This window comes from Lutzomyia longipalpis, chromosome 3 (genome assembly GCF_024334085.1).
Source record: "Lutzomyia longipalpis isolate SR_M1_2022 chromosome 3, ASM2433408v1".
Lineage (NCBI taxonomy): Eukaryota > Metazoa > Arthropoda > Insecta > Diptera > Psychodidae > Lutzomyia > Lutzomyia longipalpis.
The window spans coordinates 19,151,321-19,166,363 of NC_074709.1; the positions used below are offsets into that span (position 1 = coordinate 19,151,321).

Below are 15,043 nucleotides of genomic sequence, written 5' to 3' on the forward strand. Positions count from 1 at the left end.
AAGGCTTTTCTTCTTTATTCTGAAGAACTACTTTTACATATTTTTCGTTTAGCGTATTTAGTGTTCTTTACAAGTTCTGAAATCTCTGAAATGCTAAATTTTCTATTATTTTAAAAATCTTGTCATTTATATACAAATTTTCACAACACGACTTCCTCGAGAACATTTCAGAATATTTAAAATTAATTTGATGAATTTTAATTTTCTTTTTTTTATACACTATGTAACATAATTTGTATTCATACACATGGCAAATGAGAGGAACATTTGAAAATTAAGAGAGTAAAAAAAAACACATGTTTGCAACAATCGAGACGCTTTATTAAAAAAGTTATTTCCCAGGAATGGCACGAGCGGAGCTATTAAGAATGCGTTTTTTCTAACATGATAGATATTAATCTCAACGGATTGTAAAATTTTCTCAATAACAATTGGCCACTTGCTGATTTTTTTCTTCCTATCTTCCCGCAGGTAACCTCGGTGGGTACAAAGAATAAGACAAAAATTTTGCAAATTTGCAAAAAAAAATCAACTCTTTGGTATTTTGTTGCGGACACTGCGTCCGGATTTTTGTGGGGTAAATTGGCAGTTTCAGATACGGATTTTTTGTTCATCTGTATTTCTTCACTACACACAAAAGTACCTGGCAAAATCAACAATAAACCCGACGACGCGCTCAGCTCAATCCGAACACCTTTCAGTATCGTGCTGCTATTGAAATAGCGCGGTCACTCTTTTCCAATTACTTTTCCACTCTACTTAAATATATTTATTTTGTATTTGGATCCCACTTCTTCGCAGAATTTATAACTTATTTCCAACTAAATCATCTTGTGTTGCTTTAGTGCGCCGACCTAAGACGTGAATTTTTGTGCCTTTTTAGTGTGGATTTTTTTTCTGAAAAATAAAATTTCAAAGAGAGATTTCTGCACAGTGACAAAAGGGTTACGGAGGCGTGTATTAAAACGAGTGATTCAAAAGCGAAGAAAGTCATCGGGAATTCAGTGATTTTGCCACGAGAGCCAAGAAGTTTGCATTCAAGAAATCACCATGAGTCACATCGTTGGTGGAAGCAGAAAGATGCGAATATGTGAGTTTAATTTTTTTTTTCTTACAAATCTTTGTAACCAAAAAAAAAAGAAAAAATTGCACGCACTGCGAAGAGAGATTTTGCTATGTACAATGTCACGGAAATATTACCAAGATGCTGTGCAAACTCATCACTTTTACATATTAAAAACCAAATTATTTCCAATGCTATGTGGATACATAAAATGATTTTATTTCATACACGCGTTGAAGAAAAAAAAATACAATAAAAATTTCTTCTGCGAGAGTCACGAAACAGAAAGGTGAATGGTGGAGCACAATCGGCTCAAATATTCAAGATTTTTCACTCTATCTCTATGCACTTGGTTGTATGAGATGAAGAGAGAAGCATTGAGATTGTACACAAGATTTCCTTGATAAACTTTACATACAATATATGTCCAATGTTGTCGAGTTCTATGTCTGTGAGTTCTCGCCATCACTCTTTACTCTTTCTCCCCTCGGTGCACTTGAACACACATTCTGAGGGATATTTTCTCAATGTGAATTTTCACAGTAAATCCGTTAGAATATTAATCATTTCCCACAATTAAAGAAAAATTTTTTTTTAAACAAATTGAATGCTTCATTTGTTCTACAAGCCAGACGCTCCAGACCATGGAAAATTATTCAGAATTTGTTTTATCAACATTCTAAAGCACTTTTAGTAGCGATTTATTTCGCCACATGTTTCCTATGAGCACTACATGAGTCAGTAGCGTAGTCAGGGAGGGTATTTTGGTGTCAAAAACATTCCTAAAGTTAAGATAATTTTGGTTTTCCTTTAGAAGTCAAAAAATATTATTTTAAGTCTCGAAAATTACATAAAAATTTAAAAATGTTTTTTTTTAAGGTTAAAAAGAAAATGTCTAACGTTAGAAAGGAATCGTCTAGCGTTAAAAATTAATTAAAAAAGGAGAAAGAGATTAGAAAAGAAACTTAAATCCTTGTATGGAACGTCATAGTCAGTATAGTTAGAAACATCAAGATTTTATTAGAAATTCCTAACCTTAGAATTAACGTCAAATCACAAAAGAAAAATTAATCTCTTGGAAAGAAACGTTAAGAATTAGACATAAAAATGGCTAGAAATGTCAAACGATACATAACAATGATAAGCCTAAGATTTACCTGTAGGATATTAAATTAAACGAAGACTATTAGAAAAACACATATAATACGTTAATCTTAGAATTTAAATGTCAAACGTTAGAAAAGAGTTGATTAAAAATGTGAAATTTTAGAACTAACGTTTAATAACAAACGTTCATTAATTTAAAAATAAACGTCAATAGGTAGAAATGAAACGTCAAACGCTAGAAAGGAACTGTAAAAAAAAAACATTTTAAAAAACATCAATTGTTAGAACTGCACAAAAAAATTGTCAAAATATGAAAATTCTAACGCAACAAAATACCCCCTTGAGATAAATTCTGACTACGCCTATGGCGTTAGTGACTAAAAGTATTTTAAAAATCATCTCATTTATTCATCGAAAAAGGGATGCAGTTTGTACAACTTTATTCAATAAATGAAAAAAACTGCATATTATTTTATTATTTATAGCAATGGTAATACAGGCATTTGAGAATATTAAGTAATAATGAGAGAATGAAGCAAAGAATTAATTGATTTCATTTAAAAATTCATTAAGAGGAATTTGCATTTAAATGCAATGTGGATGTATTTTTTTATTAACTCCATCTGTTTAAACATTTCCACTTTGCAAAAAAAAATCCCATATTTATAAAATTTTTATTGGAGATATTGAGCAGCTTAAAAAATATATAAACTGAATTTTGCATTTAATTTGATCAGTAAGTAAAATTGCATGAATGACTATATTTGTGTCCTCGTGAGTGCTACAGAGCGAGACTAAGCAAAACAAATTTTTATTCGTGTTGCCAATGAAAATGATCAAATTACCGAAAACAACTTACTCGAGTGTAACAATTTATTGACTCCCAAGAGACGGATTTAAGGGACTGGGTCGAATAATTCTATTAGAAAGTATAGCCCCTTCTTCCCAAAAACCACGAGCGGTCATTTGTTACGCTTTACGAGTTTTATTATTGTTTCTTTTTAATTTTTACTAATAAAATGAAAATTTTCAAATAACATTTTTTATGTTTCTTATCAGTGATTATATACAGAGACTGATTGTAGCTGCCGGATTTTAATTTGCAAAAATTAAGAAGATCATCAAGTTGGAAATGAATAAATTTTAATGTTTAATCAGCTTGTGGGTTGTCAGTACACTGAAAAAAAACACTGAAGCGTAATTCGAATTTTAATTGATATTTTTGAATTATTGTTCAACAGCCTTTATAAAGCTTTATTCAAGACTGTATTAAAATGTTTTTTTTTTAGTTTTTAACTGTTTTAGGCTTGTTTTCTATTAAGATTTTTATTTAAAAACGCTCTTTTTCATTAGAAGACGGAATTGGCCACATTGGCCAGATAAAAAAAAATCTGAATATTTTAGTAAATTAAACATAGTTTTTTTCGTTTAATTAAAATCGAAAGTTTTTTCTTCGAGCCATAAAATATAGTTTTTTAACGTTTTAATAAACTTTAAGCAATTTGAATTTTTTCAGTGCATAACGAACTTTTATCTCTGGAGGTCGCTTCGGGTAGTTGATCGGTGTGCTAACTAGAAATACAAGAATTTCTAATAATCCAAAACTTTTATTTTTTTTTGCATAGATTAACAAGCTCCTAATATAGTCGCTCGAAGACATTTCGCAATCAAGCTATTTCAGGTTTTTTTTGCAATATACGAAGAAACTTCTTAAGACGTCTCATTAACATGTGACGATATGCGGGGATTGATGAACTTCCCCACTAATACAGCCTAAACATAAAAAATAGTTAAAATAGGTATTGCATATTAAAAAAAAAGAAAAATTGCACATGAAGGCGGAAGATGGAAAGGAAAGTTTTGTGAATCCACGCGGAAAAATTGCTGCTTGTACTTTCAATTAGGCGGGCCCCCACTGTCATTGGACCAAAGGGGGGTTTCATCCATGGAAAATGACAGGCCTCTGCTTCACTGCGAATGGGGCATTATCTCTATTTTTTTATGACTCTCCTTCGAAACTGCAATTACCTGTGACTCTCAAGCACCAAGCTTCATCAATAATTTTCCACCCAAGGACGAGCAGAGTTGAATAATAAATCGGCGCTACGCGAGATTTGCGTTGAACCGGAAAATGTTTTCTTCACATTTCATTAATTCGATGGGGTAGCACGCGGTGTCAATTCTACCTGAGAGATTTCACGGGGAAGAAGAGCACGTGATCTGTGCATCGGAGAAGATGTTTTGCGGATGAGAAAGACCTCGAAGACCTGAGCATGACCTTGATTGTATTCAGTGTGGTCAAATGCAAGTTCATCTGTCGCAATGTTCACCTGAATTTCATTTTTTTTTCATTCCCGTCTTCACTTTGAGATTTGATCAAAAAAACCCACCGCCAGCGCCGGAAAGTTTGTGTGGTATGAGAAAGCTGGTTTAGCATTTTTCATCAACATAATGCCCTAAACAAATTAATATTCATTATAAAATGAATAATAATAAAGTTTTGCTGCTTTTGCTTATTTTGTTGCGTTGCTTCCACCAATAGTTTTATGAATGCAATTGAATTAAGAAAAATTTTGCAATTTTCAAGATTTTTATCTAATATATAGAGACGTTATGTACATGTGTTTATTTGTTTTTTTTTATTAAATTATCTTCAATGACTATCTGTCAATTTTTATAACAAAAGAGCATTGAAAATTAAAATAATTTTCTTTTCTTATTTTAATTTTTTCAAAAATTCTTTATCTTGCTTTATGTATTAACCAGGATTTTTTTAGGGGAGACCTGGGTAAAATAAATCAAACAATAGTTCATGAGAAGCTCAAAAAATCTAGGTTTTTTATCTAATGAGATAGATGTAACAAAAAACAGTCTGAGAAGCTCTAACTTAAGACTCTTTACTTTATTGCGTAAAAAACTAACAAAATTTTGAGCTTTTCCTACTCTTGTTTCTCTCGTCTGACTTTCAGAGTCTCGGTCTTTAAACTTTACGTCTCCAGGAACTAAGAAAAATGATCGAAAATCTAAAATGATCCAGAAAAATCAATTCTGAAGCAGGTTTCATGCGTTTTTATGTCCTTTTACCACTTGGAGGACTAAACTGGCAATCACTGCCAATTTAACTTTTTTAAATCGTCTGTTTTACTAAATGTGATAAATTCTACATGTGGTGTAGACGATTTTAATCACTTCAAATTCGTTGAAAGAAAACTTGGAAAAATGTTTTTTTTAAGAGAAAATTTAGGCCAAAGTTTGAGGGAAGAACTTTTTGTCCTCCAAGTGTTAAGAGAAATAGAGAAGAATAGAAAAAAAAAGGTCAATCTTAATACAAAATGGAAATTCGGGATAATAAGGAAATATTCTGCATTCAAAACATTCTCCTGACTGAAAGAATTATTTTCTGATCAAAAAATTAAACCACTACAGGAAGCCATAGACTCCATGTAAATCAAGATAGTAAGAATTAATAGGTATAATATTTTTCCCTTTCAATTTATTAGGTTTCTTTGTAAGTTTCAGAAGGTTTTCTATCTCAAATTCCTTCATTAAAAATCAAACTTGCAGGAAATCAAACATTTTTATCAAGAAAATTTCCATACAAATTTGGTTTCTAAAATAAATTTGAACTTTATTTTTTTGCCAGAGAGGTTATTAATAAACCATAACACACGTTCCGAGAAAACATCCTTGACTTCTCACTAAACAGTGGCTCTATTTGAATGCGACGTTGGTGCACACGTTGACTGCCGAGCTACCTTCTGTTTGTATTTAAATTAAATCAAAATGATTAGGTGCGGCTCTTTGTGATCTCACAAAATACAATAATTTGATGGCTCATCTCACAAAACATGAGAATATCGTTGATTTTATTTATTCACTGTGATGGGCATTTACTCAATGTAATTGCTATTTAACTTTGAATTGGAATTTTGTGAGTTTTGACGGCATCAGTCTCTTTAATTATGGGTAAAGTAGTTGGTAAATAGAATACTCCGTGGGGAGTTAATTTACACCTCAACTGTGCAAATTCTTTTCTACTGAATTCCGTGAGGTAAAGTTAAGCTAAATTAACTTTGGAAAATTTCATTAAATCGTATAAAGAAATATGTATGTACATAGTTAAAGGAGTTTTATTGATTTCCCATCTCACGATGATGAAAGTGAAGTGAATTGAGGTCTCTCGAGAGATTTATGCAAGATCACTTCTTATAAAATACACACCACACGATATTCCAAAACGCTAAATAATTGTATTATAAACAGCTTTCGGAATTCTTTAGTAACTTTTTAGTACATAAACGGGGTATGACCCTTATTTAATAAATTAAATATACCTACACCACTCTGGGGGTTCCTCGAGGTTTTCAGGAGGTCTATTCTTGCTGGCGTAAAAGTGAAATTTCGCAAAAGGTTCCACCGTATTGGATAAATAAATCAAATGGCTCAGCTCTAACTTGGTCAAAACAAACAATTAGAGTTTCCAAATACCCAGTGGTCGTTTTGTGTCACTCTTTTTTTGCCTTCGAACCTTTCTAAACAATTCAGTCTGATCAATTTTTCTTCTTTTCTTTTGCAATACACCCAAAGCAATTTGCTGGCGTCATCCGTGCGCCTTTCTCAAAATCATTGCCCCGCAACAATTGCATGATTTTTCGATGTGAACCTGAAACTTTTGAAAAAAGCTCCTCGTTTAATTTTTCACGGTGGATCTCGATGAGATGTTTCGGTTGTGATGCAAGGAGAAAAAAAAAGATGTTGAAGAAAAAGATTCAACTGAAATTGCTAGAGTGAGAGAGAGTCGTTATAATGGTGTGTACTGTTTTTTTTTAAATCCACCAAAAGCCACAACTCAATCCGTTTTTGGGTAATCAATCTCAAGACGCGCGTTTCCACTACGTCTTGCTCGCCTCCCGAACGACCCGAATACATGAAATGATTTTCATTGAAAATTACACAGCTCTTTGAGTGCTCATCACGTCCATTCCATCCAAAAATAAAATTACCCGCCATGTGGATTGAGAACCGCCAAATTAACAGTGCTGACGTTCAATATTGAATCGTGTTTCTTGTGCCACATAATGCTGCTGTATTTTCCCATGAAATAAAGGTTATTCAGGGAAAATGCAATCAATTTTATGCTACAAGAAACCTTCTCACAATTTATCCTCAAAATATTTTTAGCACCTAAAAGGAGCAATGTTGTCAAAGCGACAACGCGAAAGAAAAAAAAAACCTACAAATTATGTACGGCAATTAAGTGCATACAATTTACACACCAAAATACTGTGCAATATGTATGTTAGAAAAGCGCGAGAAGAGACACTTCATTCGAGGTATTCACCTCGTCGTGGAGTTCTCTTGCATTTAATTGGGTGTTTTGTTGCAATTAACCTTCTCGCAATTCATTCAACTTCCACTCGAGTGATTATGCTCTCACGGAATCAACATACATTTAATCAAAATCCTAGAGAGATTCGTAATTTTCCCAATTTTCCCTAATTTTCCAAATTTCCCACAAAATTTCTCTTCAAATTCTCACCCAAAACTACGAATTCTTGGAAAGATTCTAACTTTAAACTTTATTCAATATACACGATTACTCATCGATTTTCTGGCAAAGTGTGAGATTTTATGTATTTTATTTAGTATTTATACGCAAAAAGAGCATAAAGAACGTCACAAAGTAAAGGTATAGAATTATGTGATTTGGCAAGAGCATGAGAATTTATTGTTTGACTTTCGGAGAATGTAAAACGCAATAAGAATTTAAGTTAGAGGTCAATCTATTAGAGTAACAGTCTATAAAAGGAATTTCCTATAAGTTGATTTTTTTCAAGGCACGCGGTCGACCTCCTAAGACAATCGAATACTCACTACCAATAAAAAGAAGTATTCCGAAATATTTCTATTGCTTCTTATGAAACATTAGCGCCAGAAATGATTGTTAAATATGATTGATTGGGTTTGCAAAAACCAGACGATCACTTTGCGAAAAAAAAAAACAAATTTAATATTTCCTGTTTTTATTTGAATTTTTGGTTCGGAGTAGGGTAAAGGAGAAATAATTAGTTTTGTCTAGTTTTTTATCTCATTTTTTTTAAAGTTGCATTGTAAAAAACTTTTTTTTTTAAAAATTTAGATAAAATGGATAAGATAAATAACAATAGTTAACCCATTTATGATATATATACATACAGTAACTTAAACATAGCTTTAAATTTTTTACTTTAAGAAATTATTGAAACATAAATTTATGAAGATAAGATTTAACGAACATAATGATTTATCTGAAGGAAATTCGTCGGAAAAGTGTCCGGAAAGAGAGCAAGAATAACGCAACTTTTCTGCATTCAGCGACGTTTCGTATAATTTATATTCATCCTCAGGCGCTAGGAATACGTAAAAACGAAACGCCAGAAACGTCGAAACGTGGCTGAATGCAGAAAAACGTTTTTAGCCCCCTTTGCCGCTTTTCCGACGAATTTCCTTCACATGAATTTATTAGTTTTAGTAGTTCTAAAAAAATCTTGTTCTTTCTTTTGCAGAACATAATATAAAGGTCCTAGAAGCCAAAAAAAATTAAACGTTCAACTTTGTTAAAAAAAAAGAGATAAAGTTTTTTTTAATGATAAATGCATTTAATTTATAAAACTAAAAATGCTTTAGTATAGGAACAATATTTTCAAAAAAGAAAAGTAATGACTTAATAGATTGAGTAGAAGAAATTAAGTAGGTTATGTATCTAAAAACAACCTTAAATTACATATAAGAAGAGCATTCGTCATACCTGGGTTAACCCTTTCGGATTCATTGAGTCATACGCTGACCCAAAGTTAATTTGTTAAATATTGAGTCCAAATTAGTACAAAACTATGTCTTTACAATCCCTGCTCATTTTATGACCACAAAAGCATATACCCAAGGACTCCCAGGATCAGGAAGGACGAAGAACCGAAAATTTTTTGTTGGGATTTTTTACCCAAAATGTTTTATTTGAGCTCTTTGAGCTCAAACGAACCCACAAAAATTATTTTTAGTTTAATCAGCCTCGCTAGATTGATCGCGGTCCTAAAAGGGTTAAATTATTTACTTATTCTCAGAATTTTAGTCTATGTAGTCTTAACGCATGATTAACAAACATAATGGGTTTTCTGTATCTTGTTTTACCAGCAAAAATTAGCTACAGAGTAGAATCAGATCGTAAATGTTGAAGATAAATTGTTTTTAATGCCTCAATTGTAGACCAAAGTATTTATGTATGTGGTGTTTAAGAAATTGGACACTTTCCTATCACAACCTTGGACAATTTGAGACACTTTGGTGTGACATGAAAACATCTATTAATGAGTGGACTTCTTTTGCAAATTCTGGGCTACGTTCTCACACAGGTCAAATTGCGATGGTTTTGTGAGAATCTGGTGCTGTGTGCTGCAAAAACTCCAGGGCAATTGACCAAGATTGCAAGTTGTTTTTTCACTTTTCCTCTCATTCATTTAGCGGCATTTTGTGCAAGATCCAGACTCTTGACCTCGTCTTCTTGTACTCCTTAATCATATTACACTGTTGTACAGAGCACCAATCAAATGGTGTGATTCCATCGCACTAAATGATCCACTTGAGTGGCCAATTGACTTGTTTTTCTCACCGCGATCTAAACGTGGTATTGGTGCGTCTAATGTTCGAGTTAATTTAAGTGAAAAATACCAATTGAACACCTTATAACCGGTGTACAGAGGGGGCTCTATTGTGAAACTAAAAAAAAAATAAGTCAAAGCCACAATCAGTTGCACGTGACACGAAGAGAGGCTCAATTTCAGCAACTATTATACTACATAACTTTTGAGCTTTCTTTTAAGCGCACGGCGAAATCCATTAAATTACAACCAAACAATAAAGCATATTACATATTTTATCTACCTCTCTGTACCATATCTTAGTCATAAATGTACATAGTCGAAAAAAAATGAATTATTGCTGCAATATTGGATCACAATTGAACCTGCTGTATTCAGAGAGATCTCTCCTCTCAGGTTTTCGTTGCTTTTGTAGTCATTTGAGCGTCAACAAGGTGACGAAAGAAATTACTCAAAAAATATCCAAAAAATGTACAACAAAACTGTTTCGAATGGTAAAGAAAATTAATATGAAGAAATTATTTTGGACACGAGTTATTTCACATGAAAAATCTAAACTTTTATGCCATTGAGAGTGCTAAAGAAAATATTTCAAATTTTATTTTTTTTACAAAAGAAACTCGCTATATGCAAATTGTACATGTCATTTTAAATATTTACGTGAATGATTTGTAAAATGCGTGTTTTTTCTGCAATTGCGTACAAGATTGTGAAAAAGTCTAGTGTTTAACTAGACAAGATTGTCGTGGAAAAAATTCTTTTGAATAAGATGAAAAGATTTTTGTTCTTTGAGAGCAAAAATACCCCAATATCACTGTGACTTGTGGATTTTTGGGAGTCAAACAGTGACCTTTAGCGCCCACAAGTCATTTAGCATAAAAAATGCGAATATTTTCAAAGAGTATCACCCAATTTAGCCATATACGTAGTGATAATTCACAAAAATGCCATGACAATTGTTAAATTTGGGCTTTTCTTGGTTTTTTTTTTTGGAATTTTCTCACGTGTTTCCAAGACTAAATGACAAAGTTTATTCACATGATATCTCATACAAAGTCTATCAATAACCTAATTCGAGGGAGGACACGATGTATGAGCAATTTTGTGCCGCCAAAAGGCTGTAGAAATTTCATAAAAATTAAAACAAAGACGAATTCATCACTGGATGGAGAAATATTCGCAAAATTCGACCTCTAAGTACGTACAATATGAGAAATGTGTGGGAGAAAAGTTAAGGCTGGTCACAACTACCATGAATCTCCATTTTACAAGGGGTTGGATGGATACTACTAGAGGTTGGTCACATTGCCAAAATAATTAAGATATCTATTTCAAATGTCAACCATTAATGCTCACAAACAACAATTCAAAAACTCTCAATTATTCGATTAAATTTTTATTAATTTTATTTAAAATCAAGAAGAGACAATTAACTTGAAAATAAAAGAAATTATAACGTCTTTCTGAAGAATTAATTGTCCTTCTAAATTATATTTCCAAACACGTAGCAGTTCAATCGCCCCTTTGTGCAATAGCCTTCATTACTTCTTATCCAAAATAAAATAAACAAAAATCCAATGAATATGCATATATTACTAAACAATTAATATGCTCATTTGCAAATAAAAAAACCACGAAAGCTTTGGAAGTTCTTATGCAAAAGAATTTTCTCTATATATATTTAGTAAACAGGAAATTGGAGAACTCTGCAAAATTCAGCAAACAATCGACAGCTAATACAGCATTGTTTAATCTGACAATACAAGCATGATTTTCGCACCATTCGTATGCATTTGAATGGCAACTAAAAGTTATGGATTTGTACTCAAGAAAACGTGACTTTTGCTTCAATACGATGTGTACGCAAATTACTCTTCAATGCGTCAGAGAGATTTTTAACCTGCAAGAAAGCTATTTCTATCTTCCAACAATACATCAGTACGTTGCATGACAAACTCATATATATAATAGGTACATAGCTGCGATAGGCAAAGTAGTAGCAATTGAACGACCTTGTATGATTAATGAGGTATTTCTTTCGAAACAAAAACACTGCACTTTGGCAATAATTTCTAATGTTGGGACGATGCAAGTGTGCCAGAGAAGAAGAAAAAAAAGCCCCTAGTGCCGAGACTTTCCATTAAAAATCAATTAATTGTGAGTGGTTCCGAGATGAAAAATTGTCTTGTGAAGCCTTGAGCAAGAATTGATTGATCAAGCGTCCATTAGCACTGATCGATTGCTCAAAGTGTATTTGCACTGAAAGCTCTCCGCAAAAGTTTTATATTTTCTGTACAACAAAAAAGAAAAAAAAATACGTTGAAACATGAGAAGGTTTCTGTTGCAAAAATTGAAAATTTTTAAGCCTAGATGTAGACAAAAAGCTCAACACGAAAGCTTCTTTGATGGTCTATGGAAGAAAGTAAAAGCTCGTGGGAACAATAAAACAATTTTCGTCTATTATGTGAAACAATTGGAAGACAAGAAAATTGCTATGTTGTCTTAAGAGCGAAAGATTGATCAAAGGGAAATTTCCGGTGACAATTTTGGGATGGACTGGGCCTACAAAAAACGTGGGTACATTAAATTTGCGGAAAAAGAGCAATTTCTCGCCTAAAACACATCAGGAATGTAGGTATCTCACAAAAAGCACTCGCACACAGCTGTAAAATAATAGAGATTACTCGAAAGTGTCAAAATATTCGTGAGTACATTTTTGACTCAAATAATGTACTGAAGTCTTTGCAATTTTCCCCGAGGAGACAATTGAGCATTATGAAAAAAAATATGATAGAATTATGTCGGCAAATGGTGCTTATAATCTCAGAGGAGACAATCTGCGCACATATTAGAGTTGCAATTGCATTTTGTAAGACTTTTCTCTTAAACACTCTGAGCATTAGAGGCAGCTCTATGCACGTCATCAAAAAATTGGAAATTTCCGTAACAATCAATGCTATGTAAATTGAGGAAAATTATATTATTTTGCTTTGTACGTGTGTGTGTGGTTAACGTTTGCAAATGAGAAGAGGAACGAAAGATTTCAACTGACTTAAGCGACGAACCTGAAGATTCACTGCGAGAAAATTGTAAAATAGGATATCAAAGCTGCAATATAAGATAAAAAAAAATTAATCCACAGCTCAGTTTTGCATGAGAAAAATCCTTTGAAAATATCCTTTATTTTTCAGATGAAGAAAAATTCCTTTCTTTTGTCACAAACTCTATATATAAATTGTTTTATTTATAGCATGAAAAATGAGCCATGTTATGCATGTTTTGTCATTTAGCAAGTAAACTTTTTATTCTTGCTGACATGATTTCACAGTTTGGAATAAAGAACATTTACACTGTTTGTTAGCATAATAAAGTATTTAAAAATCATCATATATGATTTAACTACCGTAAATTATTGTTATGTAATTTTCTTCTTTTTTAATCATTTTATAACAATCATAAAAAACTTTTTTTTTTGATTTGGCACATTTGGAAATGCTGGAGCTTTTTTTGTTATTATTTTAAGAGCTGAAATTAAATTTTTAATTTTAACCCATTTAACAAAAATTGAAATATTTCGTTTAAAATTTAATAATCTTGTATAGAGAATCAAACGAGAATAATAAATTGCCAAAGAATTTTCTCATATTCCTGATGTGCTGAGAAAATAGGCAAAGATTGCTTAAAAAAGCAAAAACCAAGGGGTGTTTATCTGAGTGAAAATCAGATTATTCGGATTATTCCTGAATTAGATTCGGATTATTCGGTAAAATTCAGAGTTCGGATGTTCAGATTCAAACAATTAAAATAAAATTCAAAATTCAGATTTTTTCTTTCAGATTCTGATTATTCGTCAAGTTTTTGATTGATCTCCAAGATTTCGGTTATTCTTCGAGAAGATTCAGATTAATTGTTAAGATTCACAGTATTCGTCATGGAAATTCAGATTATTCGTCAAGATTCAGATAAATTGGCAAGATTTGGATGATTCGGTAAAATAAATCGAAATATTCGACAGATAAACGCCCCTTAGCAAAACCTGACGTCACTATTTAGTTTTTCGTCAATTAATAGTCTTTAATAAAAAATAATTAAAGGAACTTTATGTATAAGAAATATTTCTTTGAATAGACATTTTTGACCTCTAACCTCAGGGTTAATTACATACTTAAATTTTCAATTTATTTTTAAGAAATAATAAAAAAAAGATTTCTTTCATCAAGAATGTTTATCTCAGTGATTCTCATCTTCACCTTTTGTGAGACAATCTAATCGCATACACAGTACTATGTCTCCACCTGATGTTTGAGTGGATTGAGTGAAGAGCGAAGATCTCGCAGGTCAATCACATTGAAAGTCGGATCATTGGCTAAGTTGGAATGTTGCAGCTCCTTTTGTACATGGCACGTTTCTCTTGCAACTCCTCACCAGAGCGACTTCTCATGATTTATGACTCAACAATACATTACTCTATGGTTCATCCGTTCTTGGACACTTTGGTTTTATTTTGCGCAATGGTGGCTACTTTTTTTTTCGCTTACCTGTCCCGCCATTGTCTATAGAAAAAAAGCCACAACAGTCGAGCGTCTTAAAGACTTCAAGTCTCAATTGCATTTTATAATTATTCACATGAGTCTCTGTGCCATTTGGAACCGGTCTTTCAGCTCTTATTCTACAATCTTGCTATGTTTTCTTGCTTCACAAATAGCAATCTCGGAATTCTTCTATCGTCATGATCGTCATCCTTAAGAAAATATTATCTTCTGCCTTACCTCCACCACGGCAGGTGGTTTGCCAGAGCTTTAATTGCTTTTCAGAGCAACAACTTCCAAGGCGATAAAGGTGATGGTGGTTTTTTGGATGAGAGACACAAAAAAAGCTCCCAAGCAGGATCTCTCAGCAAATTCTGCTTCGCGATCTTCGCGTGTGGATTGTTTTTTCACCACATTGCCCCCTACTTTGCAAATTGTTGCCTTATATAACCCCCCGCGCGAGAGTCTGCGCGGTGTTTGTATATATCAAAAATATTCTCTGCAATAAACCATGAATTTTCTGTATGGAGACTTTTAATACACTTTATAAGCATTTCATAATCACTTTGAGACGCGTGGAGTGGGGAATTTTTTTTTTCGCTTGTACACTCAAAAAAATGTACGTCACAATTCGCCTGACCTCATTAATGGAAAACTAACCGGGCCTCCCAAGACTCTGTACCTCATGTGCGCGATCTCTACCACTTTTC

The 15,043-nt window shown here is 32.6% G+C and overlaps 1 protein-coding gene across 1 annotated transcript in view; it reads left to right on the forward strand.

Moving 5' to 3' along the window:
- Positions 1-671: 671 nt before the first annotated feature.
- Positions 672-15,043, forward strand: part of LOC129792479 (scavenger receptor class B member 1) — a 43,802-nt gene continuing 29,430 nt past the window's right edge. Inside the window, exon 1 of the mRNA XM_055831556.1 lies at positions 672-1,090. Coding sequence (XP_055687531.1) covers positions 1,051-1,090 — 40 coding nt within the window. The 5' untranslated portion in view covers positions 672-1,050. The remainder of the gene's footprint in view (positions 1,091-15,043) is intronic.